A 12,981-nucleotide genomic window follows, 5' to 3' on the forward strand; every position below is an offset into this window, starting at 1 on the left:
GGACAGAGCATGTCCGACCAGCCGCGTCTTTTAAGACAATCCGCCGAATGTGCCGCTGTCTTATTATCACCACTGTGCATAATAGAAATAAATAAAGCTACAAGCAACTCGACGCAAGAGCCACTCTGATCTCCTAACTTTCGAAAACGACGACGAAGCAATCATCCTAACGGAAGTCTTAAAATTAACTAAATGAAACCGCAAGCACAGAATCATTGCTCCCTGCATTGCACGAACAAAGCAGAGAGGTCCAGGCCACGCGTTAATTGATGCATTGATGAAGCACAGCTGTAATCCAGTCACTGCTCAGCATTTTCACTCTATCTCAAACCTCCATGTGACTTCTTGTCCCCCAAAACTCTTCCTTTTCACCTCCGCCATTTTAGCTTCCCACTGCTCTTCTGCTCTCTCCATGGCAGCTCCTTCTCTCTCTCTCTTCTCCTTCTTCTTCTTCATCTGTCTCGCTCTCAGCTCAATTATCCATGCCCAGGTGGAAGAATCAGGCTTGAAGATATCAGCGGACGCGCTAGAATGGCCGATGGCGATGTCCATGTACAGCGATTTGGATGAGAAAAGTGAGTTCGGTGATGGGCTCATAGATTTAGATGGCGAGGAGGATGGTGATGAAGAAATGGGTGTCCGTAGATCTTTGTTCTGGAGAAGAGTACATTACTATATCTCGTATGGAGCTCTCGCAGCTAATAGGATCCCTTGTCCTCCCCGTTCTGGGAGATCATATTACACCCACAATTGTTTCAAGGCCAGAGCTCCAGTTAATCCATACTCCAGAGGATGTTCGAGGATCACTCGCTGCAGGAGATGAGCCTGTCCATCAAGTTTCTTACTCTTGATTGCATGTGTCTTGATCCCTTTGTGTTTGGTGAGTGGATTTACCGAAGAACTTGATTGGTTTTGTGGGTATTTAATGATTAGTAAGGATTTATAATATGCTATATATTCATGTATGGTTGATGAAGGAAGAACAATTAGTTGTTTGTAATGTAATTTAAAGGTGGTTCTTGGCAATTTTCAGTTCATTATTATACTTTTCTAGTATCTGTGGTTGTCGTCTACAGATAATGCAGCGGAGAAAGCTTTGATATTAGAGCTGCTTTTGATTTTGAGCGTTTAATGTTTAAAAAAAAAATACAATTAATTAGAAGAAACAGAACAACGGCAGGAAAGGAGTTCAAGGTGGCCAACGTCAACGACCCTGCAACAACTAATGCAACTCCATAAATGCAAAGAGTTGAGTATATTAAATTCGACCACCAATGCAATGTATTTATTTTTTTCCATTTTTCTGCTTGTAGAATTTAATTCAGATAGAGGAGGGCGGTAAATGAATCAATTGCTTTATTTAAGATTTAGGGATGTAAATGGTTAGGTGACCACGAAAATTAATTAAAAATTAATTTAAATTATCTGAATTCTTTTTATTATTCGAATAAAATTTAAATTCATTTAATTTTATATATTTTAATTAATAATTTATATAAAAAATATTTTTCATTAATAATTTTTTTTAAAAAAATTTAATATTTTTAAAGAATATTTAAATTTAAATTTTTAAATAAAAATATATAAAAAAATTATAAATATTATTATAAAATATATTTTTTATATTAAATTAATTATTTATATAAATGAGTTCGGATAGTGGGTACACTGTATATAAAATTCAAATCCGATCCGAATCCGCAACGGGTATTATTTTTAAAATCCTAACTCATTCCAAATCCGATTATAACTACCTAAATCCGTTCTATTAGAGTTCGGTCGGATTGGGTACCCGAAAATGCCCGTTGCCATCCCTATTTAAGATGACTCCTAAAAGTTAATTTGATTGGATTGGTTGGGAAGAGCTATGTTTCAACTTTGTTGAATTTGAGTTAATTAATACCTAATTTGTTAAAGCTTATTAAGCTATACTTTTTAATAGATTCATAAGTTGACTTATTAAGAATGAGAGTAAATAGAGATAAGTTTTAAATGGTTCTTGCATGATAATTAAATTAAATGGATTTGATTCTATTTTTTAAAAAATTGATTTTAGGATAAAAGGACTCATTGTCATTGGCATGTAAATATCCCCATAAGGTTCAAATGGGTCGCTGAAGATGAGACTGCATTCATCCTTTTAGTGAGTTGTTTTAATTTGTAGTATGCATGTGGGTCTCTTTCTATAAGGTGGGTTGGGGACTATGAGAGTGTTACGAGATAGAAATTGGATATGAATACTGAAAATACCAATACATACATATACAAAAAGAAAAGTTCAACCTCACATGAACCACGGGAGCTACTCAAGCCTGCCAGCAGTACCAGCTCAATAACCGACCGACTTAACTTACTATTAGTTATTAATAAACGGGGAAAAACTAACTATGTATAATACAAAGACTTGGGTAATTAACAGGAGTAACAATAGTAATTTTGCTAAGTAACAACTTTATTTATTTTTTTTTTATCTTGATACTCTGTCTCAAGTTAAACATATATATTTCCAATATTCAACTTGCTTAGTAAGTACTTGAATTGAGTAGGATGGAGAGTTTTGTTAAACATATCTGCTAGTTGTTCCTTAATATTGATGTACTCCGGTCTGATTACTCCAATTGATACATTCTCTCTTATGAAATGGCAATCTATTTCAATATGCTTTATTCTTCATGCATAACAAGATTCTTAACAATATGAATTGCAGAAGAGATACTAGCCATAGAGTTTTTGAAATTGTCATTTCCATATATCTGTATTCTGCTTTAGCAGAACTCATGGAAATTATTGACTGCTTTTTGGATTTTCAGCTTATTAATGAATCTCTAAGAAGTATACAAAAACCCATGAGAGATCTTCTAGTTTCAATGCAGTTGGTCTAATCATTATCACAATATGCTATCAACTTTGATTCTGAATGAACAGACATGAACAAACCTTGCCCTAGAGCATTTTTCAGGTATTTAAGAATTTTAAAAACAGTATCTAGATGTAATACCCGGCTAGACTCCGGTATCGGAATTCCTACCGTCCGGTGGAATCTCGGATGTCGGAAGCCTCTAGTAGGATAGAAACATGTTTTCTTAAAATGTTTTAATGTATTTCAAGATTTTAAATGAAAGGGAAATGAGTTTTTGCATGAAAACAACCTTGGAGGAAAACCCAGGTTCGGCCGCCAAACCTCAAGTTTGGCCGCCGAACATGCAGGCATTCGGGTGTGCCTTAGGCCCCTGAAGGCATAAGTGAGGGAAGTCCAGGTTCGGCCGCCGAACATGGCATGCATGCGGAGGCACGTTCGGCCCCCAAACGTGGCCTGGCCAGCCACTATAAAAGGGTCCCTTAGCCGAAAACGGGCGAACTTTTCTCCCCATTGTCGGCCAAGGTGAGCTCTCCGCCGTTCCTCACCAATCTTTGAGTTTTTCCTTCAAATCTTTCACGATTTTCACAAGTTTTCATCTTATTTTGAAGATTTTCAAGTTTTGAGCAAGTTTTGGAGCTTTGAGGTTCAAGAACTCAAATCTCTCCCATCTCCGAGTTTAGGTCGTCTCTCTCTCGATCTTCAAGAGGTAAGAGCCGATCTTAAGCTCATTGCATGTTTTAAGTAAGTTTTATGAAGATCTATGGGGTAGAATGCATGTTTAGCTTATGGTTAGGTTTATGAGCTTATGTTGTGTTTTTGAGCAATGTGTTGTTGTTGTGTGTTGTAGTTGGGGTTTAAGATAGTTTGAAGCCCCTAGGAGCCAATGTATGTATATTTGCATGATTTAAATGAGTTGTATGCATGTTGGAATGGGAAGGAGAGGTTTTTGTGCAAAGGGAACCAAGTTTCTGCCCTTTGGCAGAAACCAAGTTCGGCAGCCGAAGGACTTGCGACCGCCGAACCTGCCTGGGAGGCAGGCCTTTCGGCTGCCGAAGTTGCCCCCAAAAAGAGACTTTCGTCTCTGTCTGGGACTTTCGGCAGCCGAAGGTGCCGCCGAACCTGCCTGGGTTTCGGCTCTGGAGGGACTTTCGGCCGCCGAAGGTGCCGCCGAACCTGCCCTGTTCAGCCTTCCTTTGCATGTTTTGCATGATTGTTTTAAGGTGTTTTAGGGGGTTTTTGGGGGATGTTTTTAGAGTTATGTTCTAGTTGTTTGGTCCCTCATTTGAGTCCATTTGTGTAGGTTCGGACCCGAGCAACCGAGGACCTCAGCAGTGAGTCAGCTGCTTCAGTCAGTGTCAGAGCTAGCCAGAGGTGAGTAGAATAACTCTTTATGTTTCAAGTAAATAAACCAGTTTTGAGCATGTTCATGCATCACGGATGCCATGTGATATTTTAGGTTGTTTGCATTAGAAATCACGAATATGTTGCATTGCATAATATGTTGTTGATGTGGATGAATGTTGAATGATCCATTAGCCCTCATATGTTATGACATGATGATATGATATGGAAGTCCAGGTGTGGCCTGCACTACGCCCCCGGCACCATGGATTATGTATGTTATGTTATGTATAAGAGAAAGACCAGGTGTGGCCTGCACTACGCCCCTGGCATGATTGGATTATGTAGAGGGCTAAATGGTGACAAGTTCATCCTTGATATGATTAGTTGTGATGTGATGCATTTCATGATAGCATGTGTTTTAAATGCTTTATTATTCTGCTCACTAGGCTCTTGTAGCTCACCCCTTTCCCAAATTCCCCAGGTTTGCAGGTACAGGGTAGACCAGGAGGTCAGCAAGAGTATTGAAGTCATTTGTATGTAATAGATAGAATGTGGACATGATAAAAAAATGTAAAGTTATGAATAGTTATGTTATGTATAATGATATTGAGGTTTAGAAGTGTGCTTGACCATAGTTTATTGTAATCCCTTGTTGATACATGATCTTAATGTTTATTGATGATTATGTTTAACCAACTCAACACATGTTATGCCACCCATTGGGGGCATTGATGAGGTCCCACAGAGGGATCAATGGTTATAGTTATGTCTATGTTCAGTGCATGCACAGGTTGAGTTTGGTGTATGAAAGAATGAACGAAAGAAAAGTTTTAATTTTTATGTATGATTGTTGATCATGTATGGGATTAAACAGGTTTACAGGTTACATGTCAGGCTTGCTACGGGTCCCGGCGGCCTTAAGCCGACCTAGATTCTAGCGCCGGTAGCGGTCCGATTTTCGGGTCGTTACAGAATGGTATCAGAGCCCTAGGTTCATATGGTCGGACCTAGAGTGTCGGGCTCATAGCTGTTATAGAAGGTCAAGCACAATAGGAAGATCATGTCCACTAGGATAGGATGTGGAGTCTTGTCTTACATGATGATGTGAAATGCCATGATTATATGTATGTGCATTAATGATATGCTATAATGTGTTATGCGGGTTCATGTGTGCCCACATGAACCATATGATGCTAATGTTTATGTGATGTGTACTGTTTTTCAGAAAACAGGATGAGAGGAACTCGTCGATCAGTGAGATTGACTAGAGTACCACCTGAGGATGAGGGCACGAGCGCCCGTCCTCCAGCATTGCCTAGGGCAATGTCAAGCAGGTCTAGTAGGGAAAGAGCAGTAAGGGACCCTAGAAGGTCTCTGGATCTGGGTAGAAGCAGATCAGTGAGGGGAACAGTTCAGGGAGGAATGTCAGAAGACATGGGGGATGATATGGATGTAGAGCAGAGGAGGGATGGTAGTCTGGGAGTTAGCATGTCAGAAGAGGGAATGAGAGAGTTCCAATGAGGCACTCAGGCCTCGGGATTTGTTCAGCCACCCCACTACCCACACTTCTCACAAAATCCCGGGTATTCGATGGGAGGTACATCGGATTACCCTAGCTTCACCCCTTATCCCACACAGATGCCATACCTACCCTACTACCCACCATATTCACAATACCCAATGTATCCACCCCCATCTTACTATCCAAATCCAGCAAACACTACCTCAGAAAATGTTGCACCTCCTCCACCATCAGCAGAACCCACAGTTCCAGCAACCCATATGCCTAAGCCTAGCTCATCTGGTGGGAGCAAGGTCAAGATGACCGACTACATGAAGCTGGGTGCTCCCCGGTTTGAAACCGGTGATGACCCGTTTGTGTACCTTGAGAGGGTCAAAACAATTACAGATGAGATAGGGACGGATGACAGTAGAGCCATTCAGATGGCTGGGTTCACACTTAAATGCAAAAAGGCCCGTGAGTGGTTTAAGAACTATGTGAGCCCGAGGTTGGATAGCCTATCGTGGGAGGAGTTTGCAAATGAATTTGCAGGATGGGCTTTTCCTGACAGTTCAAGAGAATTGAAGATGATTGAGTTTGAACAGTTAAGGCAGACAGAGGAAATGAGTGTAGAGGAGTACACCGACAGATTCTTGGAGCTGTTGCCGTTTGCAGGGCAAACTCTTGACACAGACCAGAAGAAGTCAAGGAGGTATATCATGAAACTTCACTCCAGGTATTCCTCCTTGATTCAGTCCGCAGATAGGGAAAGCTTCCATGCCATAGTGGATATGGCTAGGAGGATGGAGGCTAGTGCTATCATCGAGGGGAAAGTCAAGCAGTCAGTGGCACAGCCTTCTGATTCTAAGACCCCAGGCTCTTCTTCAATGAGTGCAGCAGCTTCAAGTAGTAAAAAGTGGGACAGAGGCTCTAGGAAGTCCAAGAAGAACAAGTTCTGGAACAAGGTTAAGTCCAGTCTGGGTTTTGGAGGTGGCTCAAGCTCTGGTGCGGATAATGCAGTTTGTGCAAGGTGTGGTAAGCCACACAGGGGAGTATGTCGGTTTAGGACAACAGCCTGTTACAGATGTGGTCAGGAGGGGCATATGTCTCGAGAGTGTCCAAGAGCAGCCCCGATGGCACAGTCCCAGCAGACAGCTTCAGGCAGTGTAGCGCAGCCAGCAGCTCCAGCCACGACTCAGGCCAGTGGCAGAGGTAGAGGGAGAGGGGCAGCCTCTTCTTCAGCGGGTTTCAGAGGTGAAGGTCCATCAGCCCCAGCACGGATCTTCACAATGACACAGCAGGAGGCAGACGCATCTAACACCGTGGTGGCAGGTAACTTAGTCATTGGTTGTTCAGATGTGCATGCCTTGATGGACCCTGGTGCATCTCATTCTTTTATTGCTTCGAGAGCCGTCCAGAGGTTGGGGTTGATGATCTCTGAGTTAGAGTGTCCTCTCTAGGTCAGTGGACCCAAGTGTGATCCATCAGTGGCAGAGACAGTCTGCCAGTGCAGTCCAGTCTTTGTTGAGGGAAGATGCCTTTCCGCCGACCTTGTGGTTCTAGACTTGACAGATTTTGACGTCATTCTAGGGATGGACTGGTTATCTACCCATGGTGCTACCTTGGACTGCAGGGACAAGGTAGTCAGGTTCAGAGGTCAGGATGGGTCAGAGGTTGTCTTCAGGGGAGACAGGAGGGGTACACCTAGAGGTCTGATATCAGCTCTTCAGGCTCGTAGGTTGCTTAGGAAGGGATGTCAGGGGTATTTGGCTCATGTGAGAGAGCTTAGCAGTCAGGTTAGAGAACCCGCCTCGGTGCCAGTGGTTAGAGAGTTTCTAGACGTCTTTCCAGACGAGCTACCAGGTTTACCGCCTGCTAGGGAGATAGAGTTCGAGATAGAATTGATGCCTGGAACCCGACCGATCTCTATCCCTCCCTACAGGATGGCTCCAGCTGAGTTGAAGGAATTGAAAGAACAGTTGCAAGAGCTGGTAGAAAAGGGCTTCATCCGACCAAGCACCTCACCTTGGGGTGCACCAGTCTTGTTTGTGAGAAAGAAGGATGGATCCCTTAGACTTTGTATCGACTACAGGCAGTTGAACAAAGTCACTACCAAGAACAAGTACCCTTTGCCAAGGATTCACGATCTATTCGACCAGCTAGCAGGAGCGGGTTGTTTCTCCAAAATAGATCTGAGATCTGGGTACCATCAGCTGAGAATCAGAGATGAGGATGTGCCAAAGACGGCTTTCAGGACCAGATATGGGCATTTTGAGTTCCTTGTAATGCCGTTCGGGTTAACCAACGCCCCTGCAGTATTCATGGATCTCATGAACAGAGTGTTTAGCCAATACCTGGATCACTTTGTTATTGTCTTCATAGATGATATCTTAGTGTATTCCAGGAATACAGAGGAGCATGCCCATCATCTGAGGTTGGTTCTGCAGACCTTGAGGGAACATGGCTTGTATGCCAAGTTCTCCAAGTGCGAGTTCTGGCTGAGGAGCATTTCATTCTTGGGGCATGTGGTGTCAGAAAATGGGATTGAGGTGGACCCCAAGAAGGTAGAAGCTGTGGCTAACTGGCCTAGACCCACTTCAGTGACGAAAATCAGGAGTTTCTTGGGTTTGGCAGGTTACTACAGGAGGTTCATCCAGGACTTCTCGAAAATAGCAGCTCCTCTGACCAGGTTAACCAGAAAGAATCAAAAGTTTGTGTGGACCGACCAGTGCGAAGAGAGTTTTGAAGAGCTTAAAAAGAGGTTGACTTCAGCACCAGTGTTAGCTCTGCCATCTAGTGATGAGGACTTTACAGTCTTTTGTGATGTGTCCCGTGTGGGACTGGGTTGTGTACTAATGCAGAAGGAGAGGGTGATTGCTTATGCTTCTAGGCAGCTGAAGAAGCATGAGTTGAATTACCCCACACATGACCTAGAGATGGCAGCAGTAATCTTTGCGCTCAAGATGTGGAGGCACTACCTCTATGGGGTAAAATGTGAGATCTTTACAGATCATAAGAGCCTGCAGTACATCCTGAGTCAAAGAGATTTGAATTTGAGACAGAGGAGATGGGTAGAGCTGCTGAGTGACTATGATTGCAAGATTCAGTACCATCCGGGTAAGGCGAATGTTGTGGCAGACGCCTTAAGCCGGAAATCACTCGGCAGTTTATCCCACATATCGGCAGAGAGGAGACCAGTGGTGAAGGAGTTTTACAAGCTCATTGATGAAGGTCTACAGTTGGAGTTGTCTGGTACAGGTGCTTTAGTGGCCCAGATGAGAGTGACACCCGTGTTTCTGGAGCAGGTGGCTCAGAAACAGCATGAGGACCCAGAGTTAGTGAAGATTGCCAGGACTGTTCAGTCAGGCAAAGATAGTGAGTTCAGATTCGACAACAAGGGGATCCTCCGCTATGGGAGTCGTTTGTGTGTACTAGATGACATAGGGCTAAAGGGAGACATTATGAGGGAGGCTCATAATGCAAGATACAACGTTCACCCCGGAGCCACCAAGATGTATCAAGATCTGAAGAAGGTTTATTGGTGGCCAGCTATGAAGAAAGAAGTGGCACAGTTTGTGTCAGCCTGCGAAGTGTGTCAGAGGGTGAAGCTGGAACATCAGAAGCCGGCTGGAATGCTTAACCCTCTACCTATTCCAGAGTGGAAATGGGAGAATATAGCTATGGACTTCGTAGTGGGGTTACCGGCGACGTCCAACAGATTGGACTCCATATGGGTGATTGTGGACAGACTCACCAAATCTGCTCACTTCATCCCTGTCAGGAGTGGCTATTCTGTGGACAAGTTGGCGCAGGTATATGTTGATGAGATCGTCAGGCTGCATGGGGTTCCTGTTTCAATAGTGTCGGATAGAGGGCCCCAGTTCACCTCCAGATTTTGGCGGAGTCTGCAGAATGCCATGGGTACCAGGTTGGATTTTAGCACTGCTTTCCACCCACAGACGGACGGACAATTAGAAAGGACCATCCAGACCATAGAGGATATGCTTAGAATGTGTGTGCTGGACTTTGGCGGTTCTTGGAGGCAGCATCTACCCTTGGTGGAGTTTGCCTACAATAACAGCCATCATGCTAGCATCGGGATGGCTCCATATGAAGCTTTGTATGGGAGGAAGTGCAGATCACCTGTTTGCTGGGAAGAAGTTGGAGAAAAGGCCTTGGCAGGGCCTGAGCTAGTAGAGATTACCAGCAGGGTAGTACCCATAATCAGAGAAAGAATCAAGACTGCTGCAAGCAGACAGAAGAGTTATGCAGACATCTGCAGAAGTGTCTCCAATGAAAGGAGTGGTTCGGTTCGGAAAGAAAGATAAACTAGCTCCACGATACGTTGGACCCTTTGAAGTCTTGCAAAAGATTGGGAATGTGTCGTACAAGCTGGATTTACCTGCTTCAATGGAAAGAATCCATCCGGTTTTCCATGTTTCAATGTTGAGGAAGTTTGTGTCAGATCCGAGCAAGGTTCTTAGTGAGCCTGATGTGGAGGTCCAAGAGGATCTCACCTATGTTGAACAGCCAGTATGGATCATAGACACCCAGATCAGAAAGCTAAGAAACAAGGAAATCCCGATGGTGAAAGTCCTGTGGAACCACCACAATTTGGAAGAATGCACTTGGGAGACACGGGAGTCCATGCTCCAGCAATACCCTTATCTTTTCTGAGGTTAGTTCCTTGTGAGTTTTATGTGCTTTGTATGTATGGTATGTTGTATGTCTTGCATGTGCTAGTTGAGGAACATTCGGGGATGAATGTTCTTAAGGGGGGGAGAATGTAATACCCGACTAGACTCCAGTATCGGAATTCCTACCGTCCGGTGGAATCTCGGATGTCGAAAGCCTCTAGTAGGATAGAAACATGTTTTCTTAAAATTTTTTAATGTATTTCATGATTTTAAATGAAAAGGAAATGAGTTTTTGCATGAAAACAACCTTGGAGGAAAACCCAGGTTCGGCCTCCGAACCTCAAGTTCAGCCTCCGAACCTCAAGTTCGGCCGTCGAACATGCAGGCATTCGGGTGTGCCTTAGGCCCCCGAAGGCATAAGTGAGGGAAGTCCAGGTTCGGCCGCCGAACATGGCATGCATGCGGAGGCACATTCGGCCCCCGAACGTGGCCTGGCCAGCCACTATAAAAGGGTCCCTTAGCCGAAAACGGGCGAACTTTTCTCCCCATTGTCGGCCAAGGTGAGCTCTCCGCCGTTCCTCACCAATCTTTGAGTTTTTCCTTCAAATCTTTCACGATTTTCACAAGTTTTCATCTTATTTTGAAGATTTTCAAGTTTTGAGCAAGTTTTGGAGCTTTGAGGTTCAAGAACTCAAATCTCTCCCATCTCCGAGTTTAGGTCGTCTCTCTCTCGATCTTTAAGAGGTAAGAGCCGATCTTAAGCTCATTGCATGTTTTAAGTAAGTTTTATGAAGATCTATGGGGTAGAATGCATGTTTAGCTTATGGTTAGGTTTATGAGCTTATGTTGTGTTTTTGAGCAATGTGTTGTTGTTGTGTGTTGTAGTTGGGGTTTAAGATAGTTTGAAGCCCCTAGGAGCCAATGTATGTATATTTGCATGATTTAAATGAGTTGTATGCATGTTGGAATGGGAAGGAGAGGTTTTTGTGCAAAGGGAACCAAGTTTCTGCCCTTTGGCAGAAACCAGGTTCGGCAGCCGAAGGACTTTCGACCGCCGAACCTGCCTGGGAGGCAGGCCTTTCGGCTGCCGAAGTTGCCCCTGAAAAGAGACTTTCGTCTCTGTCTGGGACTTTCGGCCGCCGAAGGTGCCGCCGAACCTGCCCTGTTCAGCCTTCCTTTGTATGTTTTGCATGATTGTTTTAAGGTGTTTTAGGGGGTTTTTGGGGGATGTTTTTAGAGTTATGTTCTAGTTGTTTGGTCCCTCATTTGAGTCCACCTGTGTATAGGGCTGAGCAGAATCCGGTTCAAACCGAAAAAACCGACCGAACCGAACCGATTTGAAAATTTGGTTCGGTTTTTTATATATTTCGGTTCGGTTCGGTTTTAAATTTCAGAAATTTTGGTTATTTCGGTTCGGTTCGGTTTTGATCAGAAAAAAACCGAAAAAACCGAACCGAACCGATTAGGGATAATAATATGTTTTTTCAATAATATAGAGAAATTAAATTATATTAAAATTAAAATATTTTAATTAAATTTTAAAATACTAAAAATAAAGTGTAAAAAATTAAAAAAATATTAAAAATCGAAACCGATCAAACCGAACCGAATCGAATCGAATCAGACCGGTTCGGTTCGATTCAGTTTCTGACCAAAATCGGTTCGGTTCGATTTTCATAAAAACTAAAATTTCAGTTTTTGGTTTATTCGGTTCGGTTCGATTTTGAACCGAACCGACCGAATGCTCACCCCTACCTGTGTAGGTTCAGACCCGAGGAACCGAGGAGCTCAGCAGTGAGTCAGCTGCTTCAGTTAGTGTCAGAGCTAGCCAGAGGTGAGTAGAATAACTCTTTATGTTTCAAGTAAATAAACCAGTTTTGAGCATGTTCATGCATCACGAATGCCATGTGATATTTTAGGTTGTTTGCATTAGAAATCACGAATATGTTGCATTGCATAATATGTTGTTGATGTGGATGAATGTTGAATGATCCATTAGCCCTCATATGTTATGACATGATGATATGATATGGAAGTCCAGGTGTGGCCTGCACTACGCCCCTGGCACTATGTAAGAGAAAGACCGGACGTGGCCTGCACTACGCCCCCGGCACCATGGATTATGTATGTTATGTTATGTATAAGAGAAAGACCAGGTGTGACCTGCACTACGCCCCCGGCATGATTGGATTATGTAGAGGGCTAAATGGTGACAAGTTCATCCTTGATATGATTAGTTGTGATGTGATGCATTTCATGATAGCATGTGTTTTAAATGCTTTATTATTCTGCTCACTGGGCTCTTGTAGCTCACCCCTTTCCCAAATTCCCCAGGTTTGCAGGTACAGGGTAGACCAGGAGGTCAGCAAGAGTATTGAAGTCATTTGTATGTAATAGATAGAATGTGGACATAATAAAAAAATGTAAAGTTATGAATAATTATGTTATGTATAATGATATTGAGGTTTAGAAGTGTGCTTGACCATAGTTTATTGTAATCCCTTGTTGATACATGATCTTAATGTTTATTGATGATTATGTTTAACCAACTCAACACATGTTATGCCACCCATTGGGGGCATTGATGAGGTCCCACAGAGGAATCAATGGTTATAGTTATGTCTATGTTTAGTGCATGC

At 43.2% G+C, this 12,981-nt stretch overlaps 1 protein-coding gene across 1 annotated transcript; it reads left to right on the plus strand.

Annotated features, from left to right (window-relative positions):
• Positions 1-262: 262 nt before the first annotated feature.
• LOC110627733 (protein RALF-like 34) lies at positions 263-1,026 on the plus strand. Its single transcript, XM_021774091.2, has one exon. It carries the CDS (start codon positions 278-280, stop codon positions 821-823), a length of 546 nt encoding a protein of 181 aa, XP_021629783.1. The 5' UTR covers positions 263-277; the 3' UTR covers positions 824-1,026.
• Positions 1,027-12,981: the final 11,955 nt, after the last annotated feature.

Source organism: Manihot esculenta, chromosome 12, assembly GCF_001659605.2.
Source record: "Manihot esculenta cultivar AM560-2 chromosome 12, M.esculenta_v8, whole genome shotgun sequence".
Taxonomy (NCBI): Eukaryota; Viridiplantae; Streptophyta; class Magnoliopsida; order Malpighiales; family Euphorbiaceae; genus Manihot; species Manihot esculenta.

Coding starts and splice junctions, on each gene's coding strand:
- LOC110627733 (XM_021774091.2), top strand. CDS start 278: ATGAAGCACAGCTGTAATCCAGTCACTGCTCAGCATTTTCACTCTATC.